Below are 17,092 nucleotides of genomic sequence, written 5' to 3' on the forward strand. Positions count from 1 at the left end.
TGCTTCCCCCTGTTTAGTTCTGACTCTGGGGACAGAAAGCAGACGTGTCCCAGACGACCTGAGAGGTCTGGGTGCTTCATAACGTAGCACTACCGTTTAGTGCTTTATAAACCTTCATAAGTATTTTGAAATGAATTATTTGAGGGACAGGAAGCCAGTGTAAATACTTCAGAACTGGAGTGATGTGATCCACTTTATTGGTCTTAGTGAGGACTTGAGCTGATTTGATTTTTTAGGGAGACCTGTAAAGACACCGTTACAGTAGTCAAGTCTACTGAAGATAAAAGCATGGACAAGTTTTTCCCGAATCCTGCTGAGACATAAGTCCTTTAACCCTTGATGTATTCTTAAAGTGATATTATGCTGACTTTGTAATTGTCTTAATTTGGCTGTTGAAATTCAGGTCTGATTCCATGACTACACCAAGATTTCTGGCTCTGTCTGTTGTTTTTAACATTGTCGATTGAAGCTGAGTGCTGACTTTTAATCGTTCCTCTTTTGCTCCAAAAACCTCCACCTCAGTTTTTCATCATTTCATTTGAGAAAGTTCTGGCACATCCAGTCGTTAATTTGTTCAATGCACTAACTCAGTTTTTGTATTGGGCTATAGTCCCCTGGCGATAAGGTTATGTAAATTTGTGTGTCGTCCGTAGTAGGTTATAGGTGAATGAAGTCAAAGCATTGCCACCAACTTGGTTTCAGTGTGTTGCATCACAGTGAATCAGTTCAGAATAAGGTACTACATGCTGAGCTGAGAGTGTGTGCATTAGAATAATGCCTTGTGCAGCTCAAGCAGCACTTTTTCTCCTCGAGCTCTAGGGTTGGGCATCGTTTTGAATTGAACTTTTCTGATTTCAATTCCGATTCTTCCTTTCAATTCCGGTTCTTATCGATTCTCGATTCCAATTCTTTGAGGGGTGGAGTTGAAACAGGTCACATGCTTATTTATTACTTATAAGAGAATAAGAGGAACATGTATTTAAATGTATTTATTTGGATTCAATAGTGATTTACAGTTCTACCAGGCTTTTTCCAACGTAAAATAAAGCCACACTTTAGAGCGCCACTTACTAGGCTCCATGGCTGTTAGTTACTTGTGTTGAATTTGGAACCGATGATCAGATTCTAAACCAACTTTTCCAAACGATTCCAATAAAAAAACGATGCCATTGGAACGGTTCCAAGTTGAAACCCGTTCATGATGCCCAATCCTATCGAGCTCTAATAAACGGCTTGGATTGAGCTCTAGAAGATTCTGGGTGTCAACTAGCTGGATTTGGGGGACTTATTTTGATTTCCTACTTATTAGTATATAAGACTTTCTTCAAGTAGAGGCCATTTGTAAAAGACATTAATCCAAGTGAAATACTGGGGAATGCTTTCCTCACTTCTGTCGCAAATTGCTTTGCAAAGCAGTTCCTCTTCAGAGCCAAATAAAGGCAAGAGTGAAAGCACTAGGGCCTCTCAGAAATGTATTGCTTTTTATTGTGCTGACTGTTGGTCTGGAAAATCATTTAAAAAGTAAAGAGATACATGTTTATTAGGCTGTAAAGGCCCCTCCTTCACAGTGCAATGACGTGTTGGCAGATAGGATTTAGGACACCAGTCCAAACTCCTCAGTAAGAGTTGGTGTGATTTTCTCAGCTCTCTGACACTTTAAAAAAACATTGAGTTTGCCTTAATCCATTTATTATGTTGAGGATCCAGTTTAAAGAGTGTCAACACTATCTGACTCTCTCTGTGTACATGATAATAAAATGAAGAGCTGGTTTTAGCATTAAGAACATTATGTTAAACAATGTACGTAGACTAAATATGTATTATACGTAATAGGGTATGGTAAACCTTTGGGTTAGTAATGCTTGTTTCCGTAAAGGTTCAGTTGATTTTAACTAACAACACACCATTTCCTCAATAGAAAGTAGTTCCTCTGAGAGTGTTCACAGTATTGTCTGTGGGTTTAGTCAGAGAACATGGAGGCTTTTTCTGATTCTGAAAATGAACTGATTCAGTTAGTGAAAAAGGTTAAGTAATACATTGGGTTATTAATGGATTAATTTGACTGGGCAAACACAAAACAGGGTGTTTTCACAAAGTCATTTTGACCAAAATGGCTGAAAAGACGTTTGAAAGAGGAAATAACTCAATCTTACACAATTGAAAAGTTGAACTCCTACGAAACAAAACAGACCCTTGCTTATTTCAATACACTCAAGGGTTTTGCAGCTACGGCCTTACTTGGTCTGGTATGACCAGTAGCTTAGGTGGCTAATGTTAGCTAACTTTAACCATAGACGGCTTTATTTTTTTTTTAAATGGACAACAACCAATGCCATCAGATGATATAATTACATTAAAAACAATTCTACTCTGGCTACACATGTTGGCCACAGATTCAGCCAGTCAAACAGTTTGTGGTATGTAGATGTCAGTTGATAGGTGTTGGTATATATACAGTCAAAATGTGAATATGTTAATGTCAAACTGATCTTCTCTTTTTGTTTCCAGCGTCAAGTTACTGGCCGTGCAGGACCTACTGGAGCGGGAGGCTCTTGATAAGGTAAAGTGGAGCTGTGCACCCCACTGCTCTCGGCTGCAGTCACTGGGTTGGTTGGGAGGCCTGCCACTGTAGGGGTTGACGCCTGCTTTGATTTGCAGCAGTGTAAATGAGATGATCAACCGCTCAGGGAAATGTACTCAGAAACTCTGGGTTTCCCATTCATTTATTTATTTTTCTCTCTCTCTCTCTCTCTCTCTCTCTCTCTCTCTCTCTCTCTCTCTCTCTCTCTCTCTCTCTCTCCCACTCTGTGTCTCTATCTCCAGAGTGTAAATGGCTTCTATTTCAAGGCCCACATTTGGGTTTGAACTGTGTTAGTACTCATCTGGGCTTTCATTACTATAAATATTACAAGGGTTGCCATGCGTTGGAAGGTGTCCTCTTCAGCAGTTAAGATTGTTTTGTTTTTTTAATTAAGAAAAAGTCATTTTGTTAAAAGATGCCGGCACATTTTGGCTTAGAGGATGTTTGCGCTGTACTGCCTTCTTCACCGTGTTAAACCTGATCACTCCATTACTTGCACTGATCTTATAAGAGGAAAATATGAAATATGCAACAGTAAACACTGTTTTACAATTTATTTGTCACGTGACATCATATTCAAATACAACTCCAGTGATAAATATGCAGTCATTACATTATTACTTAACGTTATATTCTGCTAATCTGGTGGGTTACTGTTAAAAATGTGGGTATTAAATCATTAGTCCTTCTGTAAACTTTACAGAAGAAATAATAATAACAACCTGGGTTTATTGTAACAGATTTGGTTGATAAAGGTTAGCATAACTTTGCATTCCCCACTATCATTGTAGAGATGATCGCAGGGGCGTAGCACAAAATTCTGGGCCCTTTAGAAAGGCATTTTCTCCCCGCATCCACAGCTATCCATTCTAGCATCTTTTTGGGCCCTCCTCACATGAGGGCCCTGGGTAAGGTAGTCCCCTTTTTCCCCCCAGTCCGACGCCCAAGTGCTTGGTTGGAAACAGCTTTACAACAGAGTTCTTTGATAGTCATACTTGCTTCCTTTATGAAAGTGGGATAAGGAAATTGATATAAATCTTCGGAGCCGGAGTCAGGATGTGGTTTACCTAGCTTCACCTACCATCACCTCAAAAGTTCACTAATGAACACGTGTCTCATTTGTTTAATCTGTGACGATAGAGCAGGGGATGCTTTAGGGCGTGGCTACACATCAACTTGTCATAATCAAATAGCCGTGAACTTGTTTTTGGGTGCTGACCATGTATTTGTCTTAAACTTTGACCCTCTCACCTAAAAATGTCTTGTTCAGCATTCTGCCAACCAAGCTAGCAAGCTACTGTTAGCTTACTGGTAACTTATTTTCTGTTCTGCTGTACTTTTCCTTCTTTAGCGTTTAGCTTAGCGCAGCGCCATTACAACCAAAAACAACACTGGCTTGGCCACGTCATCCTCCCCAGCTTCAACCTCTCGTCAAAAATCGTCACGTCCGATTTCCAAAAAACAAGATGGTGACGGCCAAACTGGCAAACTCGAGGTTTCAAAACAGCAGTCCACAAACCAATGGGTGATGTCACTGCTGCTACGTCCACTATTTTTTACAGTCTATAGTGTGACCGATCCATTTTGGGACCTCAATCAGTCAGTACGGAGAACAGATCGCACGATGTACAGTCCGATCACCCACTCCTACTACTGAGCAGAGATGTAGGGCGACTGCATTGACGCACAGAAGTCTGTGTATCCATTAAATGTTCAACAGTACGCTCTGAGCACAATGATGTGTTCCTGTTCAGCCTACACACTTGTTGCACGTGTGCAAAGACACTTTCTGTGTTGGCTACCAGATGGATTGTTGTGTAGTTAAATCAGGAGAGACTTCATTTAAGAGTGAAATTAGTTGAATTAAAACGATGCCTAATAGTTTGATATGTTAGAGTGTTTGACTGTTTCGTGCAGGGCTCTTCAACTGGGGGTCCGGGACCCCTAGGGGGTTGTCAGAGTCAATGAAGGGGAGCCTCCAAATTATTGTTAATTTTTGAAAGTTTTTTCAAAAATGAAAAAGTCTTAACATGAATCCAACATATTATTAGCTAATATAAATCCCCACTGCTTACTGGCCTATAAGTAAGGTATAGTCACTATAAGGTAGCCATCCACAGATACATTATAATCCTAAGGATTCCCTGTGCCATATGTATGTTCAACATTAAAATATGATTTATAAAATCATGCCAACAATTATTAGGCTATTTTAATAGCTTAGGATTCTATGTAAAAAAAGGTATGTATAAAGGCTTTAGGCCGCCCCACATGTTATTGTTGGCCCAGTTTAATATGCAACTTCATTTTATACGATATATGTAGTACTGAAAAGAGATGTAGGGCGACTGCATTGACGCACAGATGTCTGTGTATACATTAAATGTCAGAGTTCAACAGTACGCTCTGAGTAGAATGATGTATTCCTGTTCAGCCTACACACTTGTTGCACGTGTGCAATGACACTTTCTGTGTTGGCTACCAGATGGATTGTTGGCAGAGAAAGCAGAGCTCCGTGGAAAGGGAAGTAGGTCAGCAACAGAGTATTTTGGACAGAGAGAGGGAGATGGTGGGAGGATGAGTTACCTCTGGACAAGAGGTACTGTAGCCCACATTGCAGTGTTAACACTCCTGCCAGCCTCCCACGCTGATTTTTTTGGGCCTGTTTTCTCATCTCTTCTGTCTTGTCTTAGTCATAAGCATCATCTCTTCTCATCTTCTATCCCTGCAGTGTCTCTTCCTGCAGAGTGAACGTGAGAAGTTTTTCCATTCTCTCTTAGATCTTTCACTTCACTTGGTGCAGTGCAGCTTGCCAAAATATATTTTATGCATTAGTTTTACATTTTGTTTGAACCTCCGAAGATTTATTTTTTGGGGACCTGAATAGGCATTTTATTTTTTTAAATAGCCTTGCATTACTTAGGATGACAATCTATCGTAGGGGTGGGGGAAGAAATATATTCAGATGCATCACAATTCTCTCTTGGAAGATTGTCTCAATGCAGAAAAGTTAACAATCGGAAATATTAAACCCAATTCTCTACATTATGATAGCCTGTAACAGTTAAGTAATACTGGGCTGTACGTTCCTTCACTCCATCAATGTTTGAACCATCAACTGTAGAATAACACTGATGTAACATCAGTGAAATGACCCATAGTCTTTTGAAGGGATGTTTTTGAAGACTGGATTTTCCGGATTACTGGATTACCATGGTGCATAATGGGTTGATATGTTAGAGTAGTTGGCGATTAGACTCCATTGCAATGTTACATTTATAAGGGAAATGGAGGCCATGGATATATATGAATATCCCCCCGATGGAGTCTAGATACGGATGGAGGTGATGAAGGAAGAGCCTAAAATCTGGAAGGATGTTTGTGTGGAGTAGGGCCTCTGGTGATGGAGGAACCCTGGGCGCTGGGAATGGTGAGAACAATCGACAGCAGCCGAGAGGAGAACAGATTTAAAGTTTGGATGCAACAACGCGATAGCTCACAGAGATCGTGGCAAAATCTGGTTGGTTTAACTGAAAGAGTGAACGCCCAGTCAGCTGACTAGGTTGGGAGAGTGAAACACAAAATGTGAAGCATAGAAGTCTTCCTGAACGGACTTACGCTAAGTTCACTTGAGCTGGGCTGAGATAAGCAGGCTGCAGCTAGCATGGCTGAACAGCCTCTTAAAAAAGACTATCATAACTTACATCACTTTGATAAAACATAATGTGTGAAAATGTGCATCATGAGGATTTCTGTGATCATATAGCATAACTAAGTTTTGGTGGGGGGTGGCCAGTGTCCCCGTAATATTAAGCCTCAACCCCCCTCTGGCCCCCCTAACTGTGACAAATATTTTCATACATTTTTAACCCCACCTTTATCCCCAAAGAGGGGGTATTATTCATGTGCAGTAATATATAACATGTAGGTTAACACTGAATGAGTATTCTTGTGTTAATTGTTAAATGTGTATGTTAGTCTTTTGTAGAACCAGACCTATGGAGGGTTGGTGGTATGTAACACTTGGTGGTATTTGGTACTCCTAAAATCGTATGTGGCCCCAGCCTGGCCCCTCCATCTGAAACAGTCTAGAATCACCACTGCCCCTAGACTGGGTAAACCCAGCCCGATCTGCCGCCGATTTGATTCCTCCCTGCAGCTCAGGCTGGAAACCTGTGCGTTTATCTATCCTGCTTCCGTTACAAATTTGCGGGAACCAATCACAAACTGGCTTATCCACCTGGCGCGCTATTGGCGGGTTTAACGCGATGACGATAGAGAAGCATCTTCTTGTTTACATTCAACAAGCCGGCCACCGAAGCGCAGCACTCAGATCGTTGGTCTGATCGTTTGAAGGACTATCCAATTGCGTACAGAGACTCCCCAGACTAATGTTCAATCTTAAAAGATTGAGCTTGGCCGCCAGACTACACTGCCCCTGTAACTTCCTTTTTTTTTTTTTTTTTTGGGGCATTTCCACCTTTATTAAAGAGGAAAGCTGAGAGAGAGGGGGGAAGACATGCAGGAAAACCGTCACAGGTCGGACTCGAACCCTGGACCTTCTGCGGCAAGGAATGAACCTCTGCACATGTGCTCCCGCTCTACCAACTGAGCTAACCGGCCACTGCCCTTGTAACTTTGATATTTTTCTGGACACATGACGTGATTAGTCATACAGAGAGTGTGTGCCGGTTTTAGACTGTTGTCCTCTTGTCCTGTTGTCGCTAAGGAAACCCCTGTCTGTGGTTAGGTTTCAACGACATCATTAGTCACACTGTAAAAGGCCTTCCTGGTTACTATCAAACAGCATTTGTGCAAATAAAATAATAGCATGCAATAACTGGACCAATGGCCTAGCTTTCCACCTTATAAATACTTCAAAAACACACACAAGTGCAAACACACACTCTCCTTGTTTTGTGTTGTGTGGCTACTGGCAACCTCAGACACAGTTAACTGGCACTCATCTGAAGGTTCAGTGGATTCACAGTTGTTTGCTTCTAAATGTCTTCATTTGTCCATCCTGCTTTAAAGAGGCAGCTGAGTTTCTTTTAGTCATGTTTCATGTCAGGGTGACAGTGAGTGGTTTTCATCTAGGGAAATGAAAGAAGCTTTAATCGCACAACTGGATGTTTTTTTGTTAGCCTTTAACATAACTTGCTCATAACAGTATAGACATCCAAAACATGAGGTAATATACAGAGACATACTGTACTGTACTGTACAAGCTCAAGTCCTTTGTTGCTTTATGCCCAAGTTCTGCTAGCAGCTCCCAGAGGCTGCAGTGTTCATTACAGCCACAAATAATTGAATAGAATAAAAAGATGATTGTGCCATTCTTAGAGCCCTACCTGTAATACGATAAAATAAGATAGACTTTATTAATCCCACACTGGGGAAATTCCCTTGTTACAGCAACTCAAAAAAAAAAATCACACGCATCAGAATAACACAAATACACATTAAATAGACTTTACAGAAAGTATTATAAGAAATAGAATAAGAGTAATAATAATAAAAGTAATATGTACACTATAAACAGACAGTATATATACACAGATATACGCATGAGTAAGGTGCGGATGAATAGTAATGTCATATTGCACAGTAGGAGGTGACACGGAGTAATAAATAAATAAATATGCATAGTGCAGAATATTGTCAAAAACAGCTAGCAGTGCTACATTATGATGTTGGAATGGGGTTAAACATATTCTCAGAGTGTGGCTGGGTTGGCTCAGTGGGTAGAGCAGGCGCACATATACTTGGAGGTTTATGCCTCAACGCAGAGGTCCAGGGTTTGAAACCGACCTGTAATGTGTTCCCCCTCTCTCTCCCCTTTCTCACCTAGCTGTTCTATCGAATAAAGGTGGAAAAGTTCAAAAAAATCAAATTAATCTTAAAAACAAAACATATTCTCAGGGTTTGGAAAGAGCATGGGGCCATTCAAATAATGTAACAGATAAAATAAAGATTCAGCAATCTTTTTTTTTATATACAGTGGTGTGAAAAAGTGTTTGCCTCATTTCCTGTTCCTTTGCATGTTTGTCACACTTAAGTGTTTCGGAACATCAAACCAATTTAAACAATAGTCAAGGACAACACAAGTAAACACAAAATGCAATTTGTAAATGAAGGTGTTAATTATTAAAGGTGAAAAAAAATCCAAACCATCATGGCCCTGTGTGAAAAAGTGATTGCCCCCCTTGTTAAAACATACTATAACTGTGGTTGTCCACACCTGAGTTCAATTTCTCTAGCCACACCCAGGCCTGATTATTGCCACACCTGTTCACAATCAAGGCATCACTTAAATAGGAGCTGCTTGACACAGTAAGGTCCACCAGAAGATCCTTAAAAGCTACACATCATGCCGAGACCCAAAGAAATTCAGGAACAATTGAGAAAGAAAGTAATTGAGATCTATCAGTCTGGAAAGGGTTATAAAGCCATTTCCAAAGCTTTGGGAATCCAGCGAACCACAGTGAGAGCCATTATCCACAAATGGCGAAGACATGGAACAGTGGTGAACCTTCCCAGGAGTGGCCGCCCGCCCAAAATTACCCCCAAGAGCGCAGCGACGACTCATCCAAGAGGTCACAAAAGACCCCACAACAACGTCCCAAAGAACTGCAGGCCTCACTTGCCTCAGTTAAGGTCAGTGTTCATGCCTCCACCATCAGGAAAAGACTGGGCAAAAATGGCCTGCATGGCAGAGTTCCAAGGAGAAAACCACTGCTGAGCAAAAAGAACATCAAAGCTTGTCTCAATTTCTCCAGAACACATCTTGATGATCCCCAAGACTTTTGGGACAACATTCTGTGGACCGATGAGACAAAAGTGGAACTCTTTGGAAGGTGTGTGTCCAAGTATATCTGGCGTAGAAGGAACACTGCATTTCATAAAAAGAACATTATACCAACTGTAAAATATGGTGGTGGTAGTGTGATGGTCTGGGGCTGTTTTGCTGCTTCAGGACCTGGAAGACTTGCCGTGATAAAAGGAACTATGAATTCTGCTGTCTACCAAGAGATCCTGAAGGAGAATGTCCGACCATCTGTTCGTGTACTCAAGCTGAAACGAACTTGGGTTCTGCAGCAGGACAATGATCCTAAACACACCAGCAAGTCCACCACCGAATGGCTGAAGAAAAACTAAATGAAGACTTTGGAGTGGCCTAGCCAAAGTCCTGACCTGAATCCTATTGAGATGTTGTGGTATGACCTTAAAAAGGCCGTTCATGCTCGAAAACCCTCTAATGTAACTGAATTAGGACAATTCTGCAAAGATGAGGGGGCCAAAATTCCTCCAGGACGCTGTAAAAGCCTCATTGCACGTTATCGCAAATGCTTGGTTGCAGTTGTTGCTGCTAAGGGTGGCCCAACCAGTTATTAGTTTTAGGGGGCAATCACTTTTTCACACAGGGCCATGATGGTTTGGATTTTTTTTCACCTTTAATAATAAACACCTTCATTTACAAATTGCATTTTGTGTTTACTTGTGTTGTCCTTGACTTTTGTTTAAATTGGTTTGATGTTCCGAAACACTTAAGTGTGACAAACATGCAAAGGAACAGGAAATGAGGAAGGGGGCAAACACTTTTTCACACCACTGTAACTGATGGCTCAAATGGCTACTCGTAAGTGTTGTTTGTCTTGTTTGGTTAGATCCTAGAAAACCCCAAATCTTTCAAACTCCACAGTTTGTAACAGGCTTCTTTTTAAGGTTTATTGTATCGGGCTTTCTCAGTTAGCCTGCATTCACACTGACTGCGTCGGCCGCCAGACGGTCGCAAAGCGCAGGTCTGCCCATTCATTTTGAATGGGGGTAGTGGAAAAAGAAGGGGGAGCCGGGAAAAAACACAGCGGCCTACAGTGAAAAGCTGAGACCGATTCAACTTTTGGACAAAAGCAATCCAACGTTAGCCTGGTTGACACCAGACCCTTCTCAGTTGTAACTGAGAGTGGGTCTGGGGAAGGTTCATTCACAGCCCATTTCCAAACGGGCGTCACCAACCGATGCCGCTCAAATGCCTCTGGGCCCATTGGATAGTCCTTCAACCAATCAGACCAACGATCCGGGTGACGTAGCAGCGACAGGTTGCTGCGCTTCGGTGGCCATCATGTTAAATATAAACAAAAAGCTGCTTGCCGTCGCTGCGCTATCGTCATCGTGTAAAGCCCGCCTCAACAGTTGTGATTGGTGCCTCGATTTGGAAAAATTGGAAATGGGCTTGAATGGGCTCTTGGCCAGACGGACTTGCAGAGCAAATCTCAATTTTGCCAGAAAGTTCATCAGGGTTTTCCCAGGCTAATCCGATGTCACACTGCGGTGGCCAATCATGTAACCAGCGATCAGACTTGTCATTCGGTTCTGAGGCGGTGTGAGAGCCCCATACAAGAAACAGGAAACATCACTACCTCTATCGCTGCCACAATAAAGTTTTAAAACACCAAACACAAGCATTGAACTGTCCAGGAGTTTGTGGAACAGCTGACTGTTTCCTCAGTCCCTCCGTCTCTTTCTCCGTCAAATGAAGCTGCCTTGAAGTGCGGCCGGAAATGTCGAGATCTATTAACGATCTGACGAAAAAACAGTAATTGTCAAATATAAAGTCTACTTGTGCTACATTGAGGGGGTTAAAGAACACAACAGGACGTCACACAAATGGGCCGTTTCAGTGACACTCCCACCGCCGCACAACCCTGCAGCAAATTGCCAGATCCCCTTTTGCCGGTGTGAACGTGCCCTTATGGTTAGGGGGTTTTACATCCTCTGTCTGTACTGTGGATTAACACTCATTCTAATAATCAGATAATTTTATCCCTGGCAGTAAGACACAAGCCTGTGCTCCAGTTTGTTCCCGCATGGTCTAGTCCCAAGTGTCGCAGGACTCCCCAGCTCTGCCGGGTGATTCCTCCAGGCCTGGGCTCCGCGCCAGGGCGCTGAATACATGCTGTGCCCGCACTTCATTCCTCACAGACTGAGTTATGAGGGTGTTTTGGCAAAGTTATACCTGTGAGCATTTCAACCTTGTCCTCTTTACAGCCTCAATGGCCCCTGGGGACTACAGCTAAAGTAAATCTGTTGAGGGTTTCTAACATGCTGGCACTCTGAGATTGCTTTATTATTAATATCATTACTCAGTGACGGGCCTGAATGCAGTTCTATGCGGTTGTATATCTCTCTGCAGCCGGTAGAGCTATGGTAGCACTGTGAGATGACCTGATAGACTCTGTAACAGGACTTCAGTGTCAGTTAGTGTTATCTAGCTTTGAACTGCTCTTGTGAAAGTGTTATGGGTTTTTCAAGGCTCTATGAGGACAAAATGTAACACTTAGTAGATTCCAGAGATCTACCAAAACTCATGTCATCATGTTACAAGGCCCTGAAGCCCAGACCAAGAGAAATTCAATATATTGATAGCACACAATTTAGTGCTCACAAAAACAGTAACAGAACATTATGTTGGGGCTGCACAATTAATTGCAATTTTATCCAAATCGCAATATGGACAAGTGCAATATCCAAATCGCGGGGGGGGTGGGGGGTGGCGCAATACTTGTTAAAGGCAAAATATGTGTCAAACCATTCTGAGTATTGTGGTGCTGTGGAGACGTCCCGGCCTACAAATCCTTTCCTACAGACTGAAGAAAAAATCTTTGTTTGGTACAGATCCTCGCAAGAATTACACTATAATCATTTTATTTCAGTGAAAAGGAGAATAATGATAAATCAATTGTGATTCCCTCCAATATCGTGAATCATATCGCAATCGCAATATCAGTCAAAATAATCGCAATCAGATATTTTCCTCATAACGTGCAGCCCTGCATTATGTTAAACAATATTTAGAAGTCAATTTTATTTCTGTAGGCCAAAATCACATAACATAAATTTGAATTAAAGGGCTTTACAAACTGCTACATCAAACAACACCCTCTCTCCTTACTTAAGGTTCGTATTGGAATTGGGGTTTGTATTTGTGAGACTTTCTGCTCTACTGTACAAGACAGTTATTATTAAAATGTGGCAGATTGTCACTTTAAATATGAATAGGTGTCATTTTAGCATGGCCTCCTCATGGAGAGGTCATGTACCGTACGTGCCTGCATGCATGCACTAGGTGGGGTTCTTCTGACTCTCGGTGTCCCAAAGGGAGCCCTCAGGTTAAATTTAGAGCCAGTGGCAGGTCAGCCAGAGCAGCAACCTGAGCCTATGAGCATGTTCGTCTGTGCCGCTCCCTCTATTCCTCTCCTTTCTCCTACTTATTTCATTTCACACCAAGGGCCTTTGCCTTTTTCTCCAGAACATTAGACCACTACTGGTTTAGCTCTTTCTTTTTTCTTCGTGTGATGTCAACGAGAGGCTTCCTCTTTCTCCTGTAGTTCCTCTGTAAGATGAGGCTATTAGAGTTCACTGAACTCTGCATTGTTTTTCAGTGCCTGTTTTTTGCTGACGACCAGTTAATCTGCCCTCAAGTGTTAAAATATAGTACAACTCTCCATGTGAACTGCAATGTCATGTATTTCAGACAGATAAGAAATGAATCAGAAGCAGAGATGAAGCCGTGTTGGCATTTAATTATCCGATGAACATCAGGAGATCGTTTCCCTTTATTTAAGTCTTTGTGTTTACTATACCATGCTCTGATTCTCATAATCATCAGCTCACAGTGTCCTTGGCACTGGTGTCTTATAATGCACAGTTCTGAATTTGAGCCGTACAGCAACAGTTACTAATCTTTCTCAGACAGAGCTGCTCTGACAGCAGTAATAACCCGTGTTTAAGGAAAGCTTAGTGTGTAGAAGCATTTTGTTAACATTGTACATCATTGCCATGTTATTACTGCACTGTTCTGGCCCGTTATAATTTTAATAAATGTTTTATTAATTATTACAACCCTGCTTGTGTACTATTATCACCCCATTACAGAAATTAATGTAAGTTTAAATGGATTCTTCTCAACTGTAAAAAAAGAAGCTAGTATTTACAAGCCAGTGAATCTTAGGTTGGTTAGTTGGCCGATATATTTTACTTTAGCTCAGTTTGAAATATATCTGGTTTACTTATAATTTACCTAAAGTCTACTCTTATAAACATTATACACCCATAGAGGCGTAAATTGTAAAAAGTAAAAACCCACCTTCAGGCAGAAGCTATTCTGTGCTGCTGCGCATTAACCTCCGTGTATTGTGCATACACTAACCCTTTTTTATAATAGATATTTTTCAAAAATATTCACCTCCCACCTTGAGTTTTGACATAGGTATATGTATGCTGCCGAAAACTAGATAGGACTGTAGTTATGGAAATCTTCACTCAAGAACTACTAACTTTAGCTCTGGCTAACAAAATGATGATTATTTTAGAGTTAGCATGGCTAGCTTAATTACGAAGGTCTAGCACGGTCATACTGAAGCTACTTTGGATAACTTCTGTAACTTTGTCATAGTCCTATACTGACTGTAATGTTGTTTTTCAGGTAGCAACTCTTCATAATTTTAGATACTAGCTTAAATTAAGGTATTAAGTACAACCTGAATTACAAGAGATTTTCTTTAGCGGGTTCACTCTCTTGTTCACACTTAGCTAAATAAACAGTGGTTCTCCATCTAAAAGGAGTTAGCAGAACTAAAACTACAATCAACATTTGCATCATTGCCAAATAATGAAGTGCAAATAACAACAGATCTGGTATTTGTGCATAGTGCTGACGACATGTCCTCTGTGTTTTATGTTGCAGTTCTGTGTGGAGTTAAACCAAGGAACGCTGGCCAGTGTACGGAAGTGGAAATCGCCTCGAGGGCTGTGGAAAAGTGTTGTGTCTGAAAAACCCACTGGACACTCCAGCAAGGTATGGCAGCCATTTTGAACAACACTGATACAGTATAAGAGGTTTACACTGAATGTCATGGGACAGAAAACTGCTGCTCTGCTCTTTACCTTTGGCAGCTGATGCAGCTTTAACTCAGACGTATTGCTATCATCAGCCTTTTAATACCAAAATATATCAAACCCCAACTTTTGCCAATCATTCCCCAAATGTTAGAGATCAGTCCTCAGCTTCAAAAACGTTAGGCAGAAACTAAACTAAAACTAGCACACACACTCTGAAATCTAAAATGAAATGAAATTCAAAAGTCAAAACTTAAATATTAAACACACAATTATAACCTTGGTTCATATAGATGGCCTTGTGATGCAGTGAATTACATATTAAATAGTTTTAAAGTATTTAAGTAGGAAAATACAATAATCTTTAAAAAAAAATATACAGTATATATATATCTGACTCCATTTCCCATGATCCTCTTGTCCCAGGGAGTGAGCTACTCTGGCTTTCTGTGGGACGCTTCGTCTGGTATTGACCTGAAGGATGCTGCGGTGCTGGAGTCTCCTATTGTCAATGGCAACGGAAATCATTCCTACCCTCGACTGTACCTGGCTCACTTCTCTGTAAGTGATGGATTCCCAAAACAGATTGTAGCATTCAGATGAGATATCTTTGCTTAAGACAAATGGAATCAATATATTGGTCCATAAACAAACACAAGAGAGAGCAAAAACCACATTTTCCTTGTGCGAATGAATGTACCCTGGGTTCTGACGAAAGGTTAAAAAGAGTTCTGTTGCTTAGAGCTGTTTGTAGGATTATTTCTTCTGTAGCTATCATACAGCAGCAGGAACGATATGTGATTCTCCATGAGCGTCATGTCAAGTATATTATTACAGGCTTTTTATTTTATTTTTTTTGCTCTATTTGCATTAGTGGTATTTCTGTACGTAAATAGAAAAATATGGCTAAATATGCTATATTTTATCATGAAAACACATTTTGTTGTACTGTAGTTGGATAAATTGCAATACACATGGACAGGAATTTCAATGTTTAGAAAATCATAACTTCATTTTTGGTTTTGTTTAAGGATAATTCCAGTTTATTACAACTTGGGTCCTATTTTTGTAGTTTGGGTGATCATTTCTAATAGTTATGATAACACTTACCTCACCAAAGTAATTGCTGAGATCTGGGAACACACAAATATTGCTAAAAAGAAGTCCGACAGGGCAAGAGACCCGGCAGTCAGGCCATACGACGGGTTGTAAACAACGGTTTTACAGTTGACCAGCATGATGTCCAAGTTATGGTAACAACAACACATTGCCATGAAAGTTTCAATCATTTTTTTGCCAGAGCATCAACATACAATTTGTACAAATATTCGGACAGAACGTGAGAAACAGCATATACACACATACCCCTTTGTTTTGTTTAGTTGCCGACTGTATTCTGACCGACGTTAAATGACTGACTTTTTTTCCATTAGGTTGGTTCATACGAGCTGACGGTGGTGAACGTCCACATTCAGGCCACAGCTGCATCAGGAGAGTCCAACGGCAAGAACCACAACACGGACGAAGCCAAGTGTCCGCACCTCCCGCCCAGCATCCAGGAAACACTCAAAGGTCAGTCTGTCACGTCACCTCTTCCACACATCACACCACGTGTAAGACGCGGTGAATGAGTCACACAATTTGGAGTGACGGATCAAAAACTACAATAATCTCCGGCAGATTACCTGCGTCCTCCATCTCTGCATGAAGAGTTATGAGACTACATTATGAGAACTTCTCCATTTCTTTCTCTGCAGTTGAGAAGGAGTTGGTGCTGCTGGGAGATTTTGGCTCCCCTGCTCAGAGCTCAGAGCTGGACATCCTGAGAAAGGAGAAGCTCTGTGCTCTGATACCGTCTTCCCAGTTCACCAACATCAGCACCCGCTCACCGCAGGGCACCCGCTGTCTGGACAACATCTGGCTGAGCCGCTCCCTCAAGAAGATCTACTCTGGTAGGTGTGCTGCATGGGTGTGTTTTGGACAGTGGTAGATTTGAATTAGAAATTTGAAGTTGTTCCCAACAAGTCAAGTCTCGAGTCAGTCAATAAAGTCTTAAATTATTGGAGACAAACATAATTTGACTCAAGTTCTAAGAGAAAAAGTCATTTGAGACGGGTACAAGTCAAGGCAGAGTCGGTAGAGACAAGCCAAGTCAATTCTCAAGTTATTGGAGACATGTCCAACTAAAATGTTGACTCAAGTCCATGTCAAGTCATTAAAACAAGTCTTAGTAAGGTTTCAAGTCATTCAAGACTAGTCCAAGTAGAATTTTGAGTCATTTGAGATTTTTTTTAAAGTCAAGTCTAAGTCAATTAAGATAAGTGAACATTGAGTCTGAAGTTATGAAGTTATTTGAGACAGGGACAAGTCAGGTCTCTAAAAAGCAAATTGCAAGGCAAGATATGCGTTTTTCAGGACTTTGAAAATGAAAATGGCAGGGTTTTCTAATCATGTGAAAGCTATGACGTTTTTACATGACTGAGACCACTTGGTCAATGCACAGGCCTTATATTTAAATATTCAAGGCATGCAAGTTGCTTCATTTTTTTTATTATTGTTCTGGGATATATATACCAGGTCAGAACTTGATTGTTTAGTGGTCTCACAACAGTC

The 17,092-nt window shown here is 41.1% G+C and overlaps 1 protein-coding gene across 1 annotated transcript in view; it reads left to right on the forward strand.

Moving 5' to 3' along the window:
* The window catches only part of eepd1 (endonuclease/exonuclease/phosphatase family domain containing 1), a 35,435-nt gene that overhangs the window by 17,725 nt on the left and 618 nt on the right, over positions 1 to 17,092 (forward strand). The window contains exons 3-7 of the mRNA XM_078268004.1: positions 2,509 to 2,560; positions 14,328 to 14,438; positions 14,906 to 15,040; positions 15,913 to 16,051; positions 16,237 to 16,431. Coding sequence (XP_078124130.1) covers positions 2,509 to 2,560; positions 14,328 to 14,438; positions 14,906 to 15,040; positions 15,913 to 16,051; positions 16,237 to 16,431 — 632 coding nt within the window. The remainder of the gene's footprint in view (positions 1 to 2,508; positions 2,561 to 14,327; positions 14,439 to 14,905; positions 15,041 to 15,912; positions 16,052 to 16,236; positions 16,432 to 17,092) is intronic.

This window comes from Sander vitreus, chromosome 14 (genome assembly GCF_031162955.1).
Source record: "Sander vitreus isolate 19-12246 chromosome 14, sanVit1, whole genome shotgun sequence".
Lineage (NCBI taxonomy): Eukaryota > Metazoa > Chordata > Actinopteri > Perciformes > Percidae > Sander > Sander vitreus.